This window comes from Rutilus rutilus, assembly GCF_951802725.1.
Source record: "Rutilus rutilus genome assembly, chromosome: 20".
Lineage (NCBI taxonomy): Eukaryota > Metazoa > Chordata > Actinopteri > Cypriniformes > Leuciscidae > Rutilus > Rutilus rutilus.
The window spans coordinates 3,961,914-3,981,588 of record NC_140225.1 but is presented as its reverse complement, the minus strand read 5'-3'; the positions used below and the strand labels follow the sequence as shown (position 1 = coordinate 3,981,588).

General features: G+C 37.4%; 1 protein-coding gene across 3 annotated transcripts in view; it reads right to left on the bottom strand.

Moving 5' to 3' along the window:
- Window positions 1-7,293: 7,293 nt before the first annotated feature.
- Window positions 7,294-19,675, bottom strand: part of ate1 (arginyltransferase 1) — an 82,039-nt gene continuing 69,657 nt past the window's right edge. For 2 of the 3 annotated variants that reach the window (XM_084391176.1, XM_084391177.1), the window contains exon 12: window positions 7,294-8,753. In XM_084391176.1, coding sequence (XP_084247302.1) covers window positions 8,575-8,753 — 179 coding nt within the window. In that variant the 3' untranslated portion in view covers window positions 7,294-8,574. The remainder of the gene's footprint in view (window positions 8,754-19,675) is intronic. The other variant, XM_084391178.1, reaches the window with a different exon arrangement.

Below are 19,675 nucleotides of genomic sequence, written 5' to 3'. Positions count from 1 at the left end.
CAGAATTAATTTTTTATTCTTAATGTAATATATAATGTTATATCAGTTATATATACATATAATTCATGTGTGTGTGTGTGTGTGTGTGTGTAATATATGTAATATATACTGTACATATATATGAACATATGTATTTGCACAGTTAAATATGTACAATGCTGTCTAATAAATGAAAGTGTGTGTGTGTGTGTGTGTGTGTGTGTGTGTGTGTGTGTGTGTGTGTGTGTGTGTGTGTGTGTGTGTGTGTGTGTGTGTGTGTAATACGCACTTTACAGCACTAATCAGATCAGCCCATAACGCTGACTGCAGAATATTTGCAGGTGGTGGTCATAGACAAATATGAATCCAATCAGAAAAGTGTCAAACCAGGGATTGCTTACGTCAGTATGATTTGATTGTTTTGGAGGAAAAACCAGTTATACTTCTGAATGTTTCTCCAAATCAGCAGTTCATCCATCCAAGGGCACTGATGAGTCTGTGGTCAAGCAGTCCGGTTACAGAGTTTTGGACAACTGCATGGAAAAAGGCAAACAGTTACTCCACCCATCTTCTGGAAGGTACAAACCAACAGGCTTACACAGTCAAGAATAGATCCACTTCAAAACGGACCTGAAATATGTATTTTGACATGTGCCACATCACAACCAATCAGCCGTTTCATCATGACAGCTAAGTGTGTAGTTAGTGTTCAGTAGAGCAGCACATCTGTTTGTTTTTAGATGTAAAATAAATGCGGGATTTAGGAGGATGTAATGCTTGAAACATTTCTGACATTGCTGAAATGTGTGTTAAATCAGGAAGGGCAGTAAATGTCTCTGTATCTGTGATTTACACACAGCGAGGACGCAGCAAACATGCTTTAGGCTCGACCACAAACGTTCAGGAACAAAGCCGCTGTAGATATAGAGCACATCTACTAACCAGCAGTGAGACGCTATGTCACCGCTTCACGTCCTGCCATCTTGTTCATATTAAACTGTAAACATGCTCTGCTGTCGTTGATTGACGGATGACTCTTAAAGGGACAGTAAAAAAAAAAAAATATTAATTATTATTTGATGATTTATTATTATTTGATTATTTATTACTCGCTCAAAAACCTGTTCCAAACATTTTTAACTTTATTTCTTCTGTGGAACACAAAATAATATTGTTTTTGTCCATATAATTTAAGTCAATGGGGTCCAAAACAACATGGGATGTCACAGTGTGGACAAAAAAAGACATTATTCTTTTGTGTTCCACAGAAAAAAAATAAAAAATAATAATGCATGTTTTGAAACAACATGAGGGTGAGTAAATGACGACTTCTTTTTTTATTGAACAACATTGGATCAATATTTTCCGAACCCAAAGATGGACCCTTTTCTGGCAGTCTATCACATTTACATCAACTTCATTTCAATACCTTACCATGAATCATTATACTTAAGTTTCTCAGAATAAAAAAATGCAACTGGAACCAAATGAACCAATATGAGTCTCATAACAACATCTACTGGGAATAAAATAAATATAATAAAGACAGAGTTGGAAAATGAACCCACAAAACAATAGCAGTTCTTGGAATAATGGGCGATTATAGACTATTAATGAGCAGGAGTACTATTTACTAGACGAAGAGCCGAGCCAAAGGCATTTACAGCATCAAATGAGGTGTGAAGAGCTGAGAAACAGACAAGGAGAGTGAAGGAGTCACATCTTTAGCTGAAAAAAATCAGCTTTATGAGAGCGAACAGTAGCACGCTTGTTGCTTTAATTGCATGGACGCATTTATCCATGACAGACGCCAGGTGAGAACACCTCCTGAGGAGAACCACACTGGAACGAGTCTCTGTTACGACACTACCAAAGCAAAGACAAACATATATTGAATAAAATCAGAAGAAAAACAAACGTGGCCCAATCGGATTTTATAATAGTAAATCTTCAAGCATTTTTCTGCTGTCGCGCACGGCCAGGCCAACTCTCCCTGAGACACAGCAGGGTTTCAATGCCAATGCCAAGACTGGGAGAACAACAACCGCATTCATAAAGGTGCAAGAACTAGTGCTTAAAATATAAACCCCGTTCACTTCACCTGAGGACAGTGAGAGAGAACGTTTATTTTCCACAGTTCTGCTTTAAAATGTAGTGAGCTTACCTAGACATCACTGACACACTCGCTGACAAAGTCCTGCCACTATTGACTTATTGACTTATCTACGTCACCATGTTATAATGTGCTAAGAACAGTTGGGTAAGTGATTTGTACGGAGTCTGACACAAATATATATTTATTAAGAATTCATCCCTCGTTTTAAGTAAATCGTGCGCATGATATAATCATTTGTTCCCTCTTTTACTAAATCATGTACAGTGCACACGATATCATACTTTGTTTCCTCGATTTAGTAAATCGTGGGCATGTTGTAATAATGAATTCCCTTGTTTTGATTGAATTAAAACAAGGGATTGAATTATTATATCATGCAAACAATTTGCTTAAAGGGATAGTTTACTCACCCTCAAGTTGTTCCATATTATGGATGTCGATGGGGTCCTTCAACTGTTTGGTTACCCATAATCTTCATAATATCTTCTTTTGTGTTCAGCAGAAGAAAGAACTTCATACATGTTTGGAACAACTTGAGGGTGAGGAAATGATGACAGAATTTTCATTTCTGGGTGAACTAACCCTTTAAAACAAGGGAATGAATGAGTAAAATGTGCTGACGTATTAAGTTGTGGGGAATTTGTTAATTCGAGGACACAATATAAATATTTTCTCCTGAATATCATGTGTGGGGCTCCATACGTACACTATATATTTTTTAAAACAATGGACTTCCAATGCCAACACCATAGTTACCATAGAAACAATACTGTTTTCTGACACATGCGCTAAGCGGTTGACCAATCACAAAAGACTGGGCCAGCTGACCAATCAGAGCGGACTGGGCTTTTTGGAAAGGCGGGAACTAAAACAAGCTTTTCAGGTAGAAGGTAAAAAAGGGAGTGACAGGGGGTCCGTGGAAAAGTCAAGACAGTGAAATAATTAGGATGATAATAAAAAATGGTTTATATATTTATTAATATAAATAAATAAATAATACATTTAACAATACATTACTATAGTGAGTAGAAAAGCAAATAATGTAACTTAACAGACACTAATTTTAGATTTATAATATTTTTTTTCAGTGTTTATAAAAGACAGGAAACTTTTACATTTTAGGATGGGGGGGGGGGGGGGGGGGGGTCATCTAAAAGATTGAAAAACCCTATATTAACAGACCCCAAAAATAAAACTATAAACTTGTAAATGATCATAATATGGGCAGTTGGGCACTATTATATAATACAGCCGCCAGCGGACGTGCAAAAGCATCACGGTTGAAAGCAGATGAACTTTCCTGACAGAGCCAAAGGGAAGGCGGGCGTCCCACAGACCCACAGACCCCAGGCCTAATCCCTCAGAGAAAAGCCCCGCATTTAGGCCCTGGTACACTTAATCCAAGGGCCCCTGTTCACAATACACTCCAGATCTTCCTCTGGCCACTGCGCTTCCGCTCAGGGCCCGTCCGGTGCCATGAAAAACACAAAGAGAAAGAGAGGTTAGGAAACTACGACATATGGATGGTTTCAACGAATCAAACTTGAGCAGAGATTCACGTAAAGCTTCCATGCGAACATCACAGTTGATTGAGCGATATAAAGAATATCCGATAGAGTTGCACCGCTCATCCGGCTGCCAAACTAAACAAGATGCATCCAAAAGAACAAGTCAAAGGCACAAAAATAAAACCACAAAATTAGAAAGCTGACCCCTCCTGCCAGGAGACAGCCCTCATACGAGTCCAGAGAAGAAACACTCGTACTCTTTCTTGTGTCCGTGCCAGCACAAACATGTACAGTATAAAGAGCACGTACGTATCACAAACACACACACACTGGTGGGCATTGTGAGTGTTTAGATGGAGCCCCCGTGTCGAGAGGAAAACAAGCTTCTCTGAACGGACAGATAAAGGAGCGCAGAGGAGAGATAACGTGGACAGGGGACGTGCCTGTGTGTCACGTTTATTCTGACAGCCGAAACATTTCAAATCCATGATTTAACCCAGATCTGAGATTTGATTAGATGGGAAGAAAAAAATAAATGGTACGAATTTAGTGACAGAAGGTAATGCTATGGTACTCGTCAAGTCTGCATTTATTCGATCAAAAATACTGTAAAAATTGTGAAATATTATTACAATTCAAAATATCTGTTTTCTATATGAATATATTGTAAAATGTAATTTATTCCTGTGATGCAAAGTCATTACTCCAGTCTTCAGTGTCACATGATCCTTCAGAAACATTCTAATATGATGATTTGCTGCTCAAGAAACATTTATGATTAACAGTTTTGCTGCTTCATATTTTTGTGTAAATTTTGATTTAAAAAAAAAATGATTAAAGATGAAAAGACCAGCATTTCTTTGAAACAGAAATCGTTTGTAACATTATAAATGTATTTACTGTCACTTTTTATCAATTTAACATAAATTTAGAACCACCAAGGCAGTCATTTTGACTGTTTTAAAATTTTGCAATGTAATAACCCATGTAACTATAGGACCCTGACTTTTCCTAAATGTGTCTATATTTTATTCTATCATTGTTATTTTATTAAAATTACAAGACACAAAAGAGTTTTGAGTATTTCTACCTTGAATGGCCATAACAGTCATACTGACCATATGCATTTACATACGACCGTATGACCGTACGCATACAATTTTCATTGTAATTTTACAGTATGATATTTTTGCTCACTAAAACAAATACTGGTTACTAAATCAGTTCGTTTTCTCGCAGTTTATTATATTTTCATATTATTTTCCCCTGACGGTCAGAATGACTGTTTTAGCCAGTTTGGGGCATTATGCGTTTCATATGTGCCCATAAAGGTTTTACATTATGCATTGAAATGCATATTGGCGATGTTTTTGTAAGTTATTGTATTCTAATATCCAAGGATGAATACATTTGTTTTCATTTTACAAAGAAAATAATAGAAAATTGATCACTTTCGACTTTGTATCTGTTCTGTGGTTGTCGATTACCTAATACATTTTCACATAGGCCTACATTAGAATTAAAATGTAGTGTTCTGATGTTTATTATTACCTATCCTAACATTACAGATCCATTTATTCTTAGATTTGATATAGCTTATTGAAATTATATGCAAATAATGTATGAGCGGTCAGAATGACTGCTATGGCCATTATAGTAGTTATAGAATTCCGGTATTCTAGTGTTAATGCACCTTCGTTACATACAATTAATTTATTTTGAAAAATATAATAAAATAAAAGTAAGACCCAAAACTTGTAAACAGTGCTGTCTGAGTGGCACATTTATATCGCCTAGTATTTTAATAGAAATGCAAAGAATATCATGGTCTTAGCATCATAATATAGTTTTTATGTTTAACCTGATACAATATAAAACTTTAATCAAGACCGTTCAAATAACAGAAAGCTAACCTCACCATGCTCAAGTCATCTAAATAATCTGATTCATTGAACCCAATGGCAGTGGATTGAGTGGGATGACGGCAGAATCGCGACCAGAGGTTACATTACATCCTCTCATCTCATTCCATGTTTACCGTTTTCCTTTTCTCCGCTTCCCTTTGGTTCATGTGGCCTATCCGTGCGGAAACCCAGCGGTTAATTCCATGAAACTTGAAGAGAGTCTGAGAGCAGAGAAAAATCTTCACCAGCGCCACAAAGCAACCAGTGTTTCTGTCCTGTGGTCGCCACTCGATGGTACCAAATTTCTTCAAATTAAACTGCGCACTATGAGCTCAGTAGAGGGGATTTACCAAAGTTTGTGTGTTTGAACATGCTTTAAACAATATCAGAGAGTTTACTTCTACTGAAATAAGCTAGATTAAGCGGAATGCAGCATCAAGAGTGGATTACAGTGGATGGAAACGATCTCGGATGTGTCCCGAAACCTGCAAAATGATACCTTTGCAAGCAGTATACAGAGGAACGAAGGCACGTCTGAATCCAATGTCTGCATGAGATCCTTTCTACTCGTATGACTTCATGTGGTTCGTTTTAGATGCCAGGGTAGATATATCCTTCACCATCCATCCACAATCCTGCAGAAACAAAGGCTTCTACTGTAAAGCAGAAAATGAAATAAGTCAATTTTAGCTGGTAGAAAAAATCTAAACGAATTGAAATTGCATGGCTAAATGGTAAGCAGTTAATGAGATGATGTGACTGTGAGAGGCTGATAGGATTTAATGAGGATGCTAAAGCAGGACTCGATGATTTAGAACAGACTAAATCATTTTGCCAGTCATCTCAAATAGCTTGTGACTCACAGCCCTCTGAAACGTATCATAGCCAAATCTTCTATAATGGTAAAGTGATGCCTGGTGTTTTTACAGTCCGCTGGCAGAGTCCGCATTCACAGCACAGAGACACTAACACAGTGTGGCAGCGCCAACAGAGAACCGAGAGACTAGAAGAGAAAGAGAAAACACAGTTACGTATGGCATGGTATAGTATGGTATAGTTAGGCATGTAGACGACACACACACCCACAGATGCTACACTGCATAGAAAAACGGCACTTGCTTCAATGATGTGACTTCCAGATTTAAGGGTGTACGGGATAGTAGCAGTCTACCTGGAAACAAAGTCTTGTTTACGACAAACACTTGACTAAAGGTGTTTAGTCACTGTGTGATAAACTAAATGTTGACCTGTAGAACTAAACTACCGTTCAAAAGTATGGGGTACAATTTTTTTAAAGGAAATTAATACTTTTATTCAGAAGGGACGCATTAAATTGATTGGCAGTAAAGTCATTTAAAATGTTACAAATTATTTCTTTTAAAAGGAAAATGTAACTTTCATTACTGTATGTTGCTTTACATACAGTATATATATATATATATTTTAATCCTGTTCTTTTGAACTTTCCATTCATCAAAGAATACTAAAATGATAAAATGCATCACGTTTTCCACAAGAATGTGAAGCAGCACAACTGTTTTCAACACTGATAATAATCAGAAATGTTTCTTGAGCATCAAATCATCATATTAGAATGATTTCTGAAGGATCATGTGACACTGAAGACTGGAGTAATGATGCTGAAAATTCAGATGTTAAATTTGATGTTTGTTTTTTTAAATACACAATTTTTACTGTTTTTGATTAAATAAATGGAGCCTCGGTGAGAAAGAGACCATAAAAATCTGTGAAATTACCAATACTTACTTTTTCTTTTTTCTTTTTTGGCTTGACAGAAATGTACACCACTCATGTAAAGACACGCACAAACCTATTATGGAAGTGTAATAAGATTTGATAAACCCATCTTCAAAGAAGAACTGTGATTGGTCACTTTACATGTCAGTTAAACAATCTATTCCTGTGTAAGTGGGCAGTTCTTGAACTGAAAAGGCTGAGATAATGTCAACTTTTGACTATCAACTAAGAGTTATTATGGCTATCCAAAGACAGAATGAATTGCATCAGATGTCAGGGGGCTCGTGGTTCCTCGATCTACAGCTGGCTCTCGCTCCTGGTTCAACACCAAGGCCAGCCACCCTTCTCAACAGAGCCAGATCTGCCGACAAAACACACAGCCCCCGGCCAGACGCGCGTGAGTCAGCTCTGCATCAGCGTTCACACGTTAGTCTTTAGATCTGACTGAAGCACAGGAACGAGGACTGGAGTTTGGCCCAGAGAATGTCACCGACAGCTGCAGAGGAGACGTTTTAGTGCTTGAATACAACAACAAAAATGGTGTTGAGTCCCACAAATTTCAACAAATCGAGACCAAACCAGTTGTCATTATATAATATTTTTTATTTCACTTGAAACAAAACAATAATATTAAAATAAAAGCACTCGAGTTATTACTTCAACTGAAAGACAAAGTGAGAAAAGAAAAATCAGTTCCACAGGATAATGAATCGATTCAACTATCCAGCAAAGCCAATAACAAGTCGTCTGCTGTATAACTTACATTGTGTCATAGCACCTGCTTTGAATGGTATTAGTTGCTTTAGAAGAATATAAACACTTTGGGAAAGCAGTGATTATGTCACAAAAGGCCAAACGTTTCAGGGCAACCGCAGTCTAGAAATACCACCCAGACATGACAATTAGGGTCGCACATCAATTCTTGTTATATATAGCTAGTTCAGATGTGATTGGTGAGTTGTAAATGAGTAATATCTGGGATACATTGTGAGGCAACATATGTGCCAGGTCGTTGCGTGTTGCATGTGTGCGAGTGGGATTATTGCAAAGCGCTGCTGGCGAGATAATATAAAAGTAGAGTTCAAAGAGATTACGAAAGACAGGGTGAGCGAAGCAATTCACTGCAGTACAAAAAAAGGAAAGCAAACCGTACACACAGATGGGGAAAATACTTCAGGGGAGAGGAAAATGACAAAAAAAACGAAGAAAAGCAGACAAATATACAATCAGGGAGACAATAAACAGACAAGCGTACAAACACTTACATGTTTTGAAAGACAGACAGATGCTTGTAAGGTTTAAAGAGGCTCTAAGCTCTGTAGAGCAGAATTCTCTCTGCACACGACTGGCCCACCAGACTAGCGTATTGCTCCACTTCTTTCTCGTCGTTCGAACCCTTCCGCTTACGGGCGTAGGCCGCATAGGGCATCACTGTCCTCCTGTGGAGCACTAACGCCCGGCCCAGATCCTTCAGCGCAAGAGCATCCCCTACAGAAGGACACAGAAAGAGGAGAAAAGTTAGCCAAATCCTGAGAAACTAAAGAGCTGCAGGATCATTACAAATTAGCAACTACCCAAAACACCCTTACAACCATGTAGCATCACACAGGTCAGCAACTGCAACATGCACATTTTCACTTTTGCCTAAAAATATTGGCTACTGTAGGTAGGCAGCTCACCAAGACACAAAGCTACTTCAATTTTACATTCATGACTGAAACAACGTGTCACTGGGTGGAGGGATAAACATCAGTGCACAAGGTCTTAATTCAACCTCAAAGGTTCAAATGAGGGTCAGGTGCAGATTCCAACTAACAATTACCCAGGTATGATGATGAAAAATGATCTCTCCACCCTTAGGCAACAACACCAGGTCAGCCAGGGTTACTACAGCTTGACCTCAATCGTCACAAACATAGAAGCAGAATCGTTCCAGAACCAGCGGCTCAGAGCACAGAAGAGCAAGCCAGAGACGTGTAACAATGACTCCTTCAGTGAAGGAACAGCTTGGTCGGTTCTCATTTGTTTATAGGACTTCACTCCACTCCGGCAAGCCAAAATTCAGACACACATTGCGTATTCAGTCAAGAAGCCAACACCTTCCCCCATGAGCTGTTAAAACAAGAATTGCTGCAAAAAAAGAATGCAGTCATTTGTAGAAGCCTGAAAATGGCCCTCCAAGGCAGCGGGAGGTTAAAAAGGGGAGAATAAACTTTCTAGGCCAGTCTGACTAACCCAGTTGAAGAATTACAACGTCAACTCGACGTCATTTTTAACGGAAAAAGCAAAGTTTTGAATGTTGCAATCATAGAGACAAAGAATTTAGATATACAAATATATACAATACTCATATTAATTGTGAATGAGAGAAAGTGCAACGCGCAATATGGCGGAGTAAGCCCCGCCTTCTAAATAAAAGAGCCAATCGGCGATTGATAAAGTCATCGCGTCACTGCAAGAAGTTCTGCTGGTGTGCGCATTAGCTGGTCTAGCCCGAAAAATAAGCTTTTTTTTAATGCCATGTGAGCATAAGAAACAAAATGTATGAGACCGTTATTGTCAGACTTCATTGGTGAATTCAAATATGAAAAGTTTGGTGAACAGCTTTGGAGAATTTGTTGTTTCCCCACTCAAAGAGATAGGAGCTGTACTTGCATGACTGAAAGATCTGCCCGAGATGTTTCAGAGATGGCCGCTGAGTGAAATGACTTGCCTTTAAGGGACTTTGATATGTGTGCATAGATGTGACATTTGACCGCTTCAGACACGTCAACGAGTCCGCCATCTTGGAGTGATCAACATTTCAGATGCTGTCATCACTCGGAGTTAAAATCAATGAGTTTTCTAAGATGCCACAACATTGTGCAGCATCTGGTTGTGAAAACCAAAGAAATGGGATAACATGTCACAGGTGAAAATGTGTTGGTTTGTTTTTAAATGTATTAACTCAATATTACAGGTTTCTAAACGATGGTTGCTTTGACCATTCCAATACGACGGACAGCTTGCATATAGCGGTCCATAGAGATAGCCGCTAATGAGGCATCTGTGTGTATATATCTGGTAGTGCCATACATTTATATAACGGCAGAAAGTGCTGAGAAAATAACAGAATATTGCAAATGTGCTTTGCCATAACAAACAGTGACAGAAATATACAAACTATAGGCCACTAGCCTTAAACAGAGCTGGAGAAACAGAAGAGAAAATAAACACAGGGATATGCAAAACTCCAGGCCAACAGTGACAGATGAGTAACAATAGATTGCTCTAGCGATTCTTTTTAGTGAAAGTTATGATTGTTATTAACAGATCTGACACCAGCTCATGGCTCTCGCTCTGTGAAGCGCCTCATCTGGAAGCCAGCTGACTGAGATTTCATGGGGGATGCTGGGTAATGTAAATTAGTCCTCATCATTTCACACACATAGGGGGTTTAATTTACACCGTTTCCCTGTAATATATCCAGTAGAACCCATCCGCCACACAGGCACTGTTCAAACTTGGCTTGAGTTTTGTGGGAGATTGAGGGGTATGAGAAAAGAGAAGTGAAAGAGAAATGAAATATAAAACTTGAGCACAACTACAGTGCCCACATTGTTCTCACATGCTGATTAAAAAAAAAAGCGAGAACGCTGATGAAAAGACCTGCATATGTTGTGTTATTGATGCTGGTGTTCTTCCAGATCATTTGTCCAGCACCAGAGCACCACTAACCAACATAAACCAGCCTGAAATAGTAGTAAATTCCACCCTTGGCAAAGATCTTCTTTTAAGCTGTGAAGTTGGAGAAAAAACAAAAAACAAAAAAACAAGATGGATTAGAAGCACTCTGTACTTTTGGTGTACAATGGTCCCAGAAAGTATTTGAACACCTGAAAAACACCACAAAAAAATTCTAAATTCAAATATATATGTGTGTCATATGCAAACAAAACACGTCTCAATCACAAAGAGTCAGAACATTTGTATAATGTAACAGTACATCTATCGTTTCCTTGAAAAATCTTTGTGCATCTTTCTTTCAAATAAATGAAATAATATGTGAATATATAATATTTAGTTGTCTGATGCAATGAAATTCAGACCTTTTTAAATGTCAAAATACATGTTGAGGTCTCTGTAGCTGAAGAGGCGTTTCAAATGTATGAATATCTATATGTTCTGTATCTGATTTGTCCTGATCCTGGTCTGCAATGGAGAAATTTGCTAGCTACTCCAGACTGTAAGATGATAGCTGTGTGCAGACAGATAAAGCAGGATAAATCGAGAGCAAGGAAGACAGACAGCAAAAGAGTGAGCAAGAGGAAAAAAAAAAAATGGAGAGAGGAAAAAGAGAGGTAGCTGGCAGTCCATCATACTACATCCAATAAATTATGATAAATGAAGAGCAGACGAGACCCGTGAACAGCAAGTTCTGGACGTTCTCTCATAACCGTATGAAGTCCCTGCCTACACCCCCAAACCAAACACTGAGAGCTTTATTATTTCCACTCAAAAAGAAGAAAAAACATTCCCTGGAAAACCCCTTCAGGCGCTCAATACTCGGGTTCTGTCCCAGTAAGGTACTGCAGACTACCCCGTTAGAGGAAAATGAAAGCTTGCTTTATACTTTTATACTGCATATCTTTATTTATTCATCCACTGGCACTTTTTTTTTTGCTTGCAAACTGTAGCTCCTTGAATAAAATAAGCTTTTAAGTTTAAATTTCAAGTGCAAGTCAAAATTCTAAATCAGCACAAATATGATACCTTGAATACAGAACTAAGAGCTGTGGTCCTCCAGGGTAAACGGGTTGCGTAATACATTAGCGTTTTAAAGAGACAACCCAAGTGAATGTGTCTAAAATGCGGTAGAAAAAAAAATTAAGAGGTACCCAGTGGGTGAGGTCATCTATACTAAATGGGACCTAGTGCAACCCCTCAGGTCCTACTCGCCCCGCTCTGTGCAGGCCTCGAACCCGGGTCGCTGGCATAGGAGGCGCGCGCTAATAAGGACGCTAAAGATGGCAGTCGCTAGTGCGCCTCTTGAGATCAGGGGAGTGAGGTTTACCTGCATAGCTCTCACTAGCTGGGCTCCGTTACACTAGCTATGAATCTACAGCAAAAAAATCTGTATTTAACACAATTTCATGAGATTAAGTATTGGAATATAATACAGAGAACACAAATTTCTATACTGGCTGCATACAAAAACAAACATACAGCATGACAAGAGTAGTCTGATTCACGAACAAATGACTCACTGTGCGATTGTTTCAATGAATCACAAATGAAACGTTATCAATTTGAAACGGTAAAACCAATAAACGTTTTTTAATGAATTTATATGTAAACAACGTGGTTCTGTACATTGTTTGACATTTAGCAAAGACAAAAGACTCATTTAAAGGAAAGTAAAAGAAAATGAAAACGGTGTCGAGATATCAAACAGCAATAAACATTTCAGAATGAAAGCTTTTAGCTGCTCAATTAAGCACAACAATAACACTGTACAGAGCCGTCACGACAGTTGGGTCCAAACATCCGCTCTGTATATAAACACTCCTTCCCCCCGACCCATTCTTACTCCATTCATCCATCCTTTGACTCGATTAACACTCCTGTCAAGCGGCATCAGACTTTCTCAATCAGCCGCGCCGGAGGTTCACCGACACGCTGCTTTAGGGCCAGATCTATCCCGGGGTCAGAGGTCAAAGGTGATGGATCGGACTTTCTCTGGAATGAGAGTCGGGCTGACACCCCGGCACGCTCCTCGAAGAGAAAGAGGAGGAGGTCTGGAGCAACTGCAGAAGTTTCCTACAGAACTATGTTTTTGGAACATAAACTGTTTATGTTTACTTAAACTTTTCTGTGCGTATGTACTGTATCTTTAACTATACATTATGATATAAATATCCACTCAATCAGTGAGAATTCAGTAACCGCTCTGACAGATTCAGCAAATAATTCGTTGGACTAATTCAAACTGATAGCTTTGTGTGTTGGCAGCGAATACAACACAATAAAAATGTATTTGTTTTTTTCCTCATCACAGTTAATTCAGAACTCAAACTCATAGTTTATTTTGCAATGGCGCTGTAGATTTAGCCTAGACTATCAGTCCTTAAGATCAAATCTGAAAAACAAATCTGTTGAATGTAGCAGTGTAAACAAGCCAAAAAGCCAAACACTTTCACAACAATTTTGTGGCGCTCATCTCGTACTGTAAATATAACCTGAATCCTGTCAGTCAGGAGAAGCTCATGAGGTCAGTCTGGTACTCTGTCACTGGATGTTGCCAGAAAAACACAATACAGACTCACAGCCAGAATTACCTCATCAGGATTGAAGAGTTCAACAGTATGAGAGTAAACGTGCTCCACAAGCACCTCATTAAAATGAGCTTCCTCCTCTGGATTGATCATTCATTGCCATGACTCTATAGTGTCTGGCAGAATGTTTTTGTTTCAACTCTGAACTCACACACCTAATTTAATCAATCAATCAAGGTCTGTTAGTTCAGTACAAATATACATTATGTCAGATAGGTCACCAGGACTAGAATCACATGTAACTACAACGAGAAGAACTAGTCTGAACCGCAAACCATGTGTTTTTTGATCCGCAAACCATGTGTGGTCAGATTCATACTGCTTTGTGTAGATGACAATGAAAAATTCAAGTAACAATTGACCGGAAAATGCCAATTGATTTAAAATCTTTCCAAAAAAAAAAAAAGGGGAATTAATTTAAAACAAATCAGTTTTAAAGACTTTTTAAATAAAGTCACTTAAAATCATTGTAATTGTTATGAGACACGAGAAACAATGTTTAGTGCCAATGACATCAAACTTGGCGTTTCACATCTTGATGTGGCCAAGTTTGAAAATGCTCATGCACCAATGACATTTAAATACAAAATAAAATATTATTTAATTACTCTCACATCATCATCTAAACCTGTTTCCACAAAAGAAAGTAAATGTGACTTCACTGTGAAAGATGACTTTCTTTTGTGTTGCCTTGGCTTCTGGCTTGCTTAGTTTGGGTTGGGGACATTTAATATTCAACAATATTATTGATCTGCCTTACTTAAGGTGGACCATGACACAATTTTCTTCTAGAAACAAACTTTGTTGTATTATTTTCATGTTATCACTGTGAAGCTGCTTTGATACAATCTGTATTGTAAAAAGCGCTATATAAATAAAGGTGACTTGAATTGACTTGACTTGGAACATAAAAAAAGATATTGTGAAGATGTTAGGAACCAAGCAACACTGGAACCCAATGACTTCCATTGCATGTCCCAAAAAAAAAAAAGAAGACATTTACTAAAATATCTTCTTTTATGTTCTACATAAGAATGTCAATATAGGTTTGGAACAACATGAGGGTGAGAATCCGTCCATCATTTTATCTCTTTAAGAGGGTGAGCTTAACCTTAGCTTAGGACAATTTCATAGTTCCAAAAAAAACTATTAATAAAAAGCATCATATTTCTCTCAGTTTTCGAAAGAGGGCATGTAGTTTATAACGCAGACATTTCTACATTAGTTTCCTAATGTGGCTCCAATGTGGTTTAGCTAGAATCTAAACATCGACCTTGTAACCAACCGTCAGACCGCTGGCCTTGAGCTCTGCTGAGAAACAGGCCTGAAATAGTTGGTTTGTCAGGCCAAGAACAACAGGTCATGTAGGACTGGAGGCACCACAAGAACGGTTTAAAAACACTGGGGGAAATGAAGGCCCGTGTCTGGTTGCCAGTCAGCACGGAGGTAGGTCAAACAAGACCAAGGGCCTCCCAAGCTCTGCAATCAAAACCGGTACGAAATGTGTGGGAAGCTATAAGGACTGCAATGAGGTCATTCTTATTGGCATCATTCACTCAAAAAAAAAAAAAAAAGATATTAAAATAATTTTCCTTAAAGGTGAACTAAGTAACTTTTTTTACCTTAACTGAACAGCTTCGGAGTCATTGGAATGGTTATATTACTTATTTCAGGTTGAATGGTGGTCGTATCGAACCCCCCTGGTGCCCGTGAGCGGAAAATTCGCACTTGCAACTTTGAGCCTGCGGGCCGCCGGCCGCCGCGTCAGGAAGTATCGCGTGATATCAGGTCTCGCGATGTAAACAATTGCTTTTACGGCCAAAAGAAATCTGCTAAAATGCTGTCATTATTGCGCTCCCTCATGCTGTTCGAACCCGAATGAAGAAGACGTTTTAAAGAATGTCCCATCTGCTTTGATGTCGTTGATCTACTAGCCTCTGGTGTCAGAGAATCGCCAACGAGGTTTTACAACAGTGTTGTCAAATATCTATTCCGAAGCTGTGGGGGAGCTCTAGAGGGAAACCTGCGAGCAAAAAGCGAGAATACAGCGAAGAAATCCCGAAACTACTGAGCCCCGCTTAAACTACTGTATATAATTTATAGACTTGACAATATAACTCTTGCGTTTTTGATTTAGAAAACGGTCATCCTAACGTGTGTCCTAACCAGGCAAACGGTCAAAATAGACGAATCACCTTTTGAAAGTAACTTGACACTTTAAATAAAGATTATATCAATTACATTGTTACACCAGTAGGTGGCAACAGGTGACTTGACAGTATTTGACATTCAATCATTCACTCAAGAGATTCATTCAAAAATGCTGATTCATCCAGTGACGAAACAAGTGAAGTCTTTATAGGCGAGTCATTGAATCATTCATTCAAGCTGACTCCAAAAAAAATTTAATTGATTAATATTTTTAAAAAGACTGAAGCAACTAACATTTTTTCAGAACCTCTGGTAAAGTACATGTTATTTTGTTTAGTTGTCCATTCAGAATCGTAATCTCTATAAAAAAAAAAAACTATTTATCAAGCATTGTGCCGCTCTACTAAATTTCATGTCCAAACGGAAACGGTATCACTCACTTAACATGACAATTCCCAATTCCATGAGGATCATAGAGTTCTTACACCCTCTTCATCAGCGGCTTCAGAGACGAGTTCAAACGCCACATATTGCTGTGAGGATCTGCTGACCGTGAACGTAATCTCTCCTTGACCCTTACCTCAACCCTCACTCCATTTAAACATCCAAACGCTCAGCTATAACTTAAATATTTACACACAAGAGAAGTACAGGCACACTTGCACTTGCCCCCAGTGTGTTTACAGGGCCGACAGGGTCGAATGTGAAGACAAATGAACCTGATGAAGGAAAGTGTGTTTACAGCCATGATCAGACGGGTGAGATCAATTTCTGAAAGAACTGCTATTGTTCCTTCACCCATAAATGAAGGAATAAATTCACCCATAAATGAAGGATTATGTTGCTCATGTTGTTCCAAACCCAGATTTTTTTTTTTTTATGTTTATGAATCTTCACATTTGTCATAATGACCAGTGACTGCGGAGCTACAATAAATACGAAAAATTTGTTAAAAGTAATTAAAAAGTTTGGAGTTCAAAAGGTAAAAAAAATTAATTCAAACTTATTTGTTGCATCCTTGGTGAATATTTAGTATTAAACTGATCCAACATTACAGACATTTTAATTGTAAAAAAAATATTTCAACTTATTTTTTATATAACTTTTTTTTTTTATAACAAGTAATCCAGAAAAAATTGCATCACAACTTCTACAAAAATATTAAGCAGCTCAACCATTTTCCACATTGATAATAATAGGAAACGTTTCCTGAGCAGCAAATATGAAATTTTCAGCTTTGCCACCACAGTCAGGTATAAATTAGATTTTTCAATAAAACTTTAAAGTGTAATAACTGTTTTTACTGTATTTTTGATCAAATAAATGCAGCCCTGGTGAAAATAAGAGATTTCTTTCACATTAAAAAAAATCTTACTGACCCCAAACTTGAAAAGTAGTGTATATGTTTTTTTTTGTTTTTTTTATTACTATTTTTTTGTTTTGTAGAAATAACACCATACAGGTTTGGAATGATATGAGGGTGAGTAAATAATGACAGGATTATAATTTTGGGTGAAGAGGGACGTCTGACATTAAAAACACATGAGGGTATGGTTGGATAAAGATCACGACGAGAAGGAAAAATAAATGCATTGTTGTCTGTCCGGGGTGGACGTGTCTGTGGCATCCTAAAAGCAATCCTTCCTTTATCTGCCTGTATCACCCAGCATTAAATATGAATTCACAATGTTTACAGAATAACAGATACGCCTCTATAAACCATGTTCTTTAAATAGTGAAAAACTATCTGTGTGATCTTTGCGCAGAGACTCACGTCAGCACACCTCTGCTGTGGGCTCCAGTGGCACATCCTGATTTAACTGGGCAATATAAACAACGGAGACTCTCAAATTACATACGTACTGCATAGAAGCACATCAGCAATGTGTTCTCTGTGCCACAAGTGAGACACACTTTTCAATTGAATAACACTGTTTGTCAAAAACAAGTTTAGATTGAATTTTCGCCCAACATTTCCTGGTAGTGGAAAAGGAATTCTGCAGAACGAGTTATGCTTATGCTGATAGGTGAATAATCAAATTAGGCAAAATATTTATCAAACAATTTACACAAAAAAGTTCTGTGGGCAAAGATTCCATAGGATTGAAGAAGGCATACTATATACAGTACCAGTCAAAAGTTTGGAAACATTACTATTTTTAATGTTTTTGAAAGAAGTCTCTTATGCTCATCAAGCCTGCAGTTAAAAAACAAAAAAACAAAAAAAAAACAGTAATATTATGAAATATTATTACAATTTAAAATAATGGTTCTCTTTTTTAATATATTTTAAAATGTAATTTATTTTTGTGATGCAAAGCTGAATTTTCATCAGCAAGTACTCCAGTCTTTGGTGTCTTATGATCCTTCAGAAATCATTTTAATATGATGATTTGATACTCAGTTATTATCCAATGATGGAAACAGTTGTGCTGTTTAATATATATTTTTGGAATACTTTTTTCAGGATTCATTGATGAGTAAAACGTTAACAAGCATTTATTCATAAAAACAGCATTTATTCAAAATAAAAACATTTCTAACAATATAAATCGTTACCATCACCTTTTATCAATTTAACGCATCCTTGTTGAATTAAAGTACTAATTTCTTTAAAAAAAAAATAGTTATTGTTCCCAAACTTTTGAACGGTAGTGTATATTGTTACAAAAGATTTCTATTCTAAATAAATACAGTTCTTTTTAACTTTTTATTCATCAAATAATCCTGCAAAAAGTATCTCAGGTTATAAAAAAAATATTAAGCAGCACAACTGTTTCCAACATTGATCATAAATCAGCATATTAGAATGATTTCTGAAGGATCATAAGACACCAAAGACTGGAGTACTTGCTGATGAAAATTCAGCTTTGCATCACAAAAATAAATTACATTTTAAAGTATATTAAAAAAGAGAACCATTATTTTAAATTGTAATAATATTTCATAATATTACTGTTTTTTTTTTTTTTTTAACTGCAGGCTTGATGAGCATAAGAGACTTCTTTCAAAAACATTAAAAATAGTAATGTTTCCAAACTTTTGACTGGTACTGTACGTCATATATGTTCTTACTTAACCTATTTACTGCCTTAATACACATTTCTGGTCTTATGTAGACGATTCATCTGTGCAGTTTGTTCAAAGTAAAAAAACATATCTTGTTTTTAGTATGATGCGACGAATCCCTCTTACTTCTCAATTTCTCCAATCACTTGACTCCATTCTGGGATGTACTGTAACACCACTTTTCACAATCAAAACAGTTTAATTAAGCACAAGAAACAGTAAAAACTATATGAACTATAAGTGATACTACTGATTTCAACTGATAACTGATTTTGAAAACCTTTTGATGGTTTTGTATACAAATACAAATCATTCCTATGTTCGAATTTCTGTATTAAACGATATTTTAAATGGATGTTTGGAGCGGACAGTGAAGGAAACACCATACAAAAATGTCCAGTATACATGTTCCTCTTTCAATATAGTCTAAAAAGCATCCCAGGATGCATTTCATGAAGTTGGTTGATGAATGCCAATAAATGTGCAGTTCAAATATGAGTCAGATTGCATTATTTTGGTCACTACATACGTCTATTGGTGTTATTTCATAGTGTTCAAGACTTTACTATTATTCTAAAATGAGAAAAACAGCACTAATAAACACTGAGAAGGTGTGTCTAAACATTTTACTGCTAGTGTACATAAAAGTTGGGCAAAGAGAAACAAAAACGAAAAAGCAGAGAAAAATAAGAAGAGCTCTTTTCTTCATCAGTGCCTCACCCTCCCTCTTTGGTCCAAGCATGGCGTCTACTTGTCGGTACTGACATTATTATTATTATTATCATCGTCATCAACCCCAGAGTTCTGGGCCGAGACCACAGCACTGACCCGCTTGACTGCCGCAACAGAATCCTGGATGTTCTCCATGCCTGGATC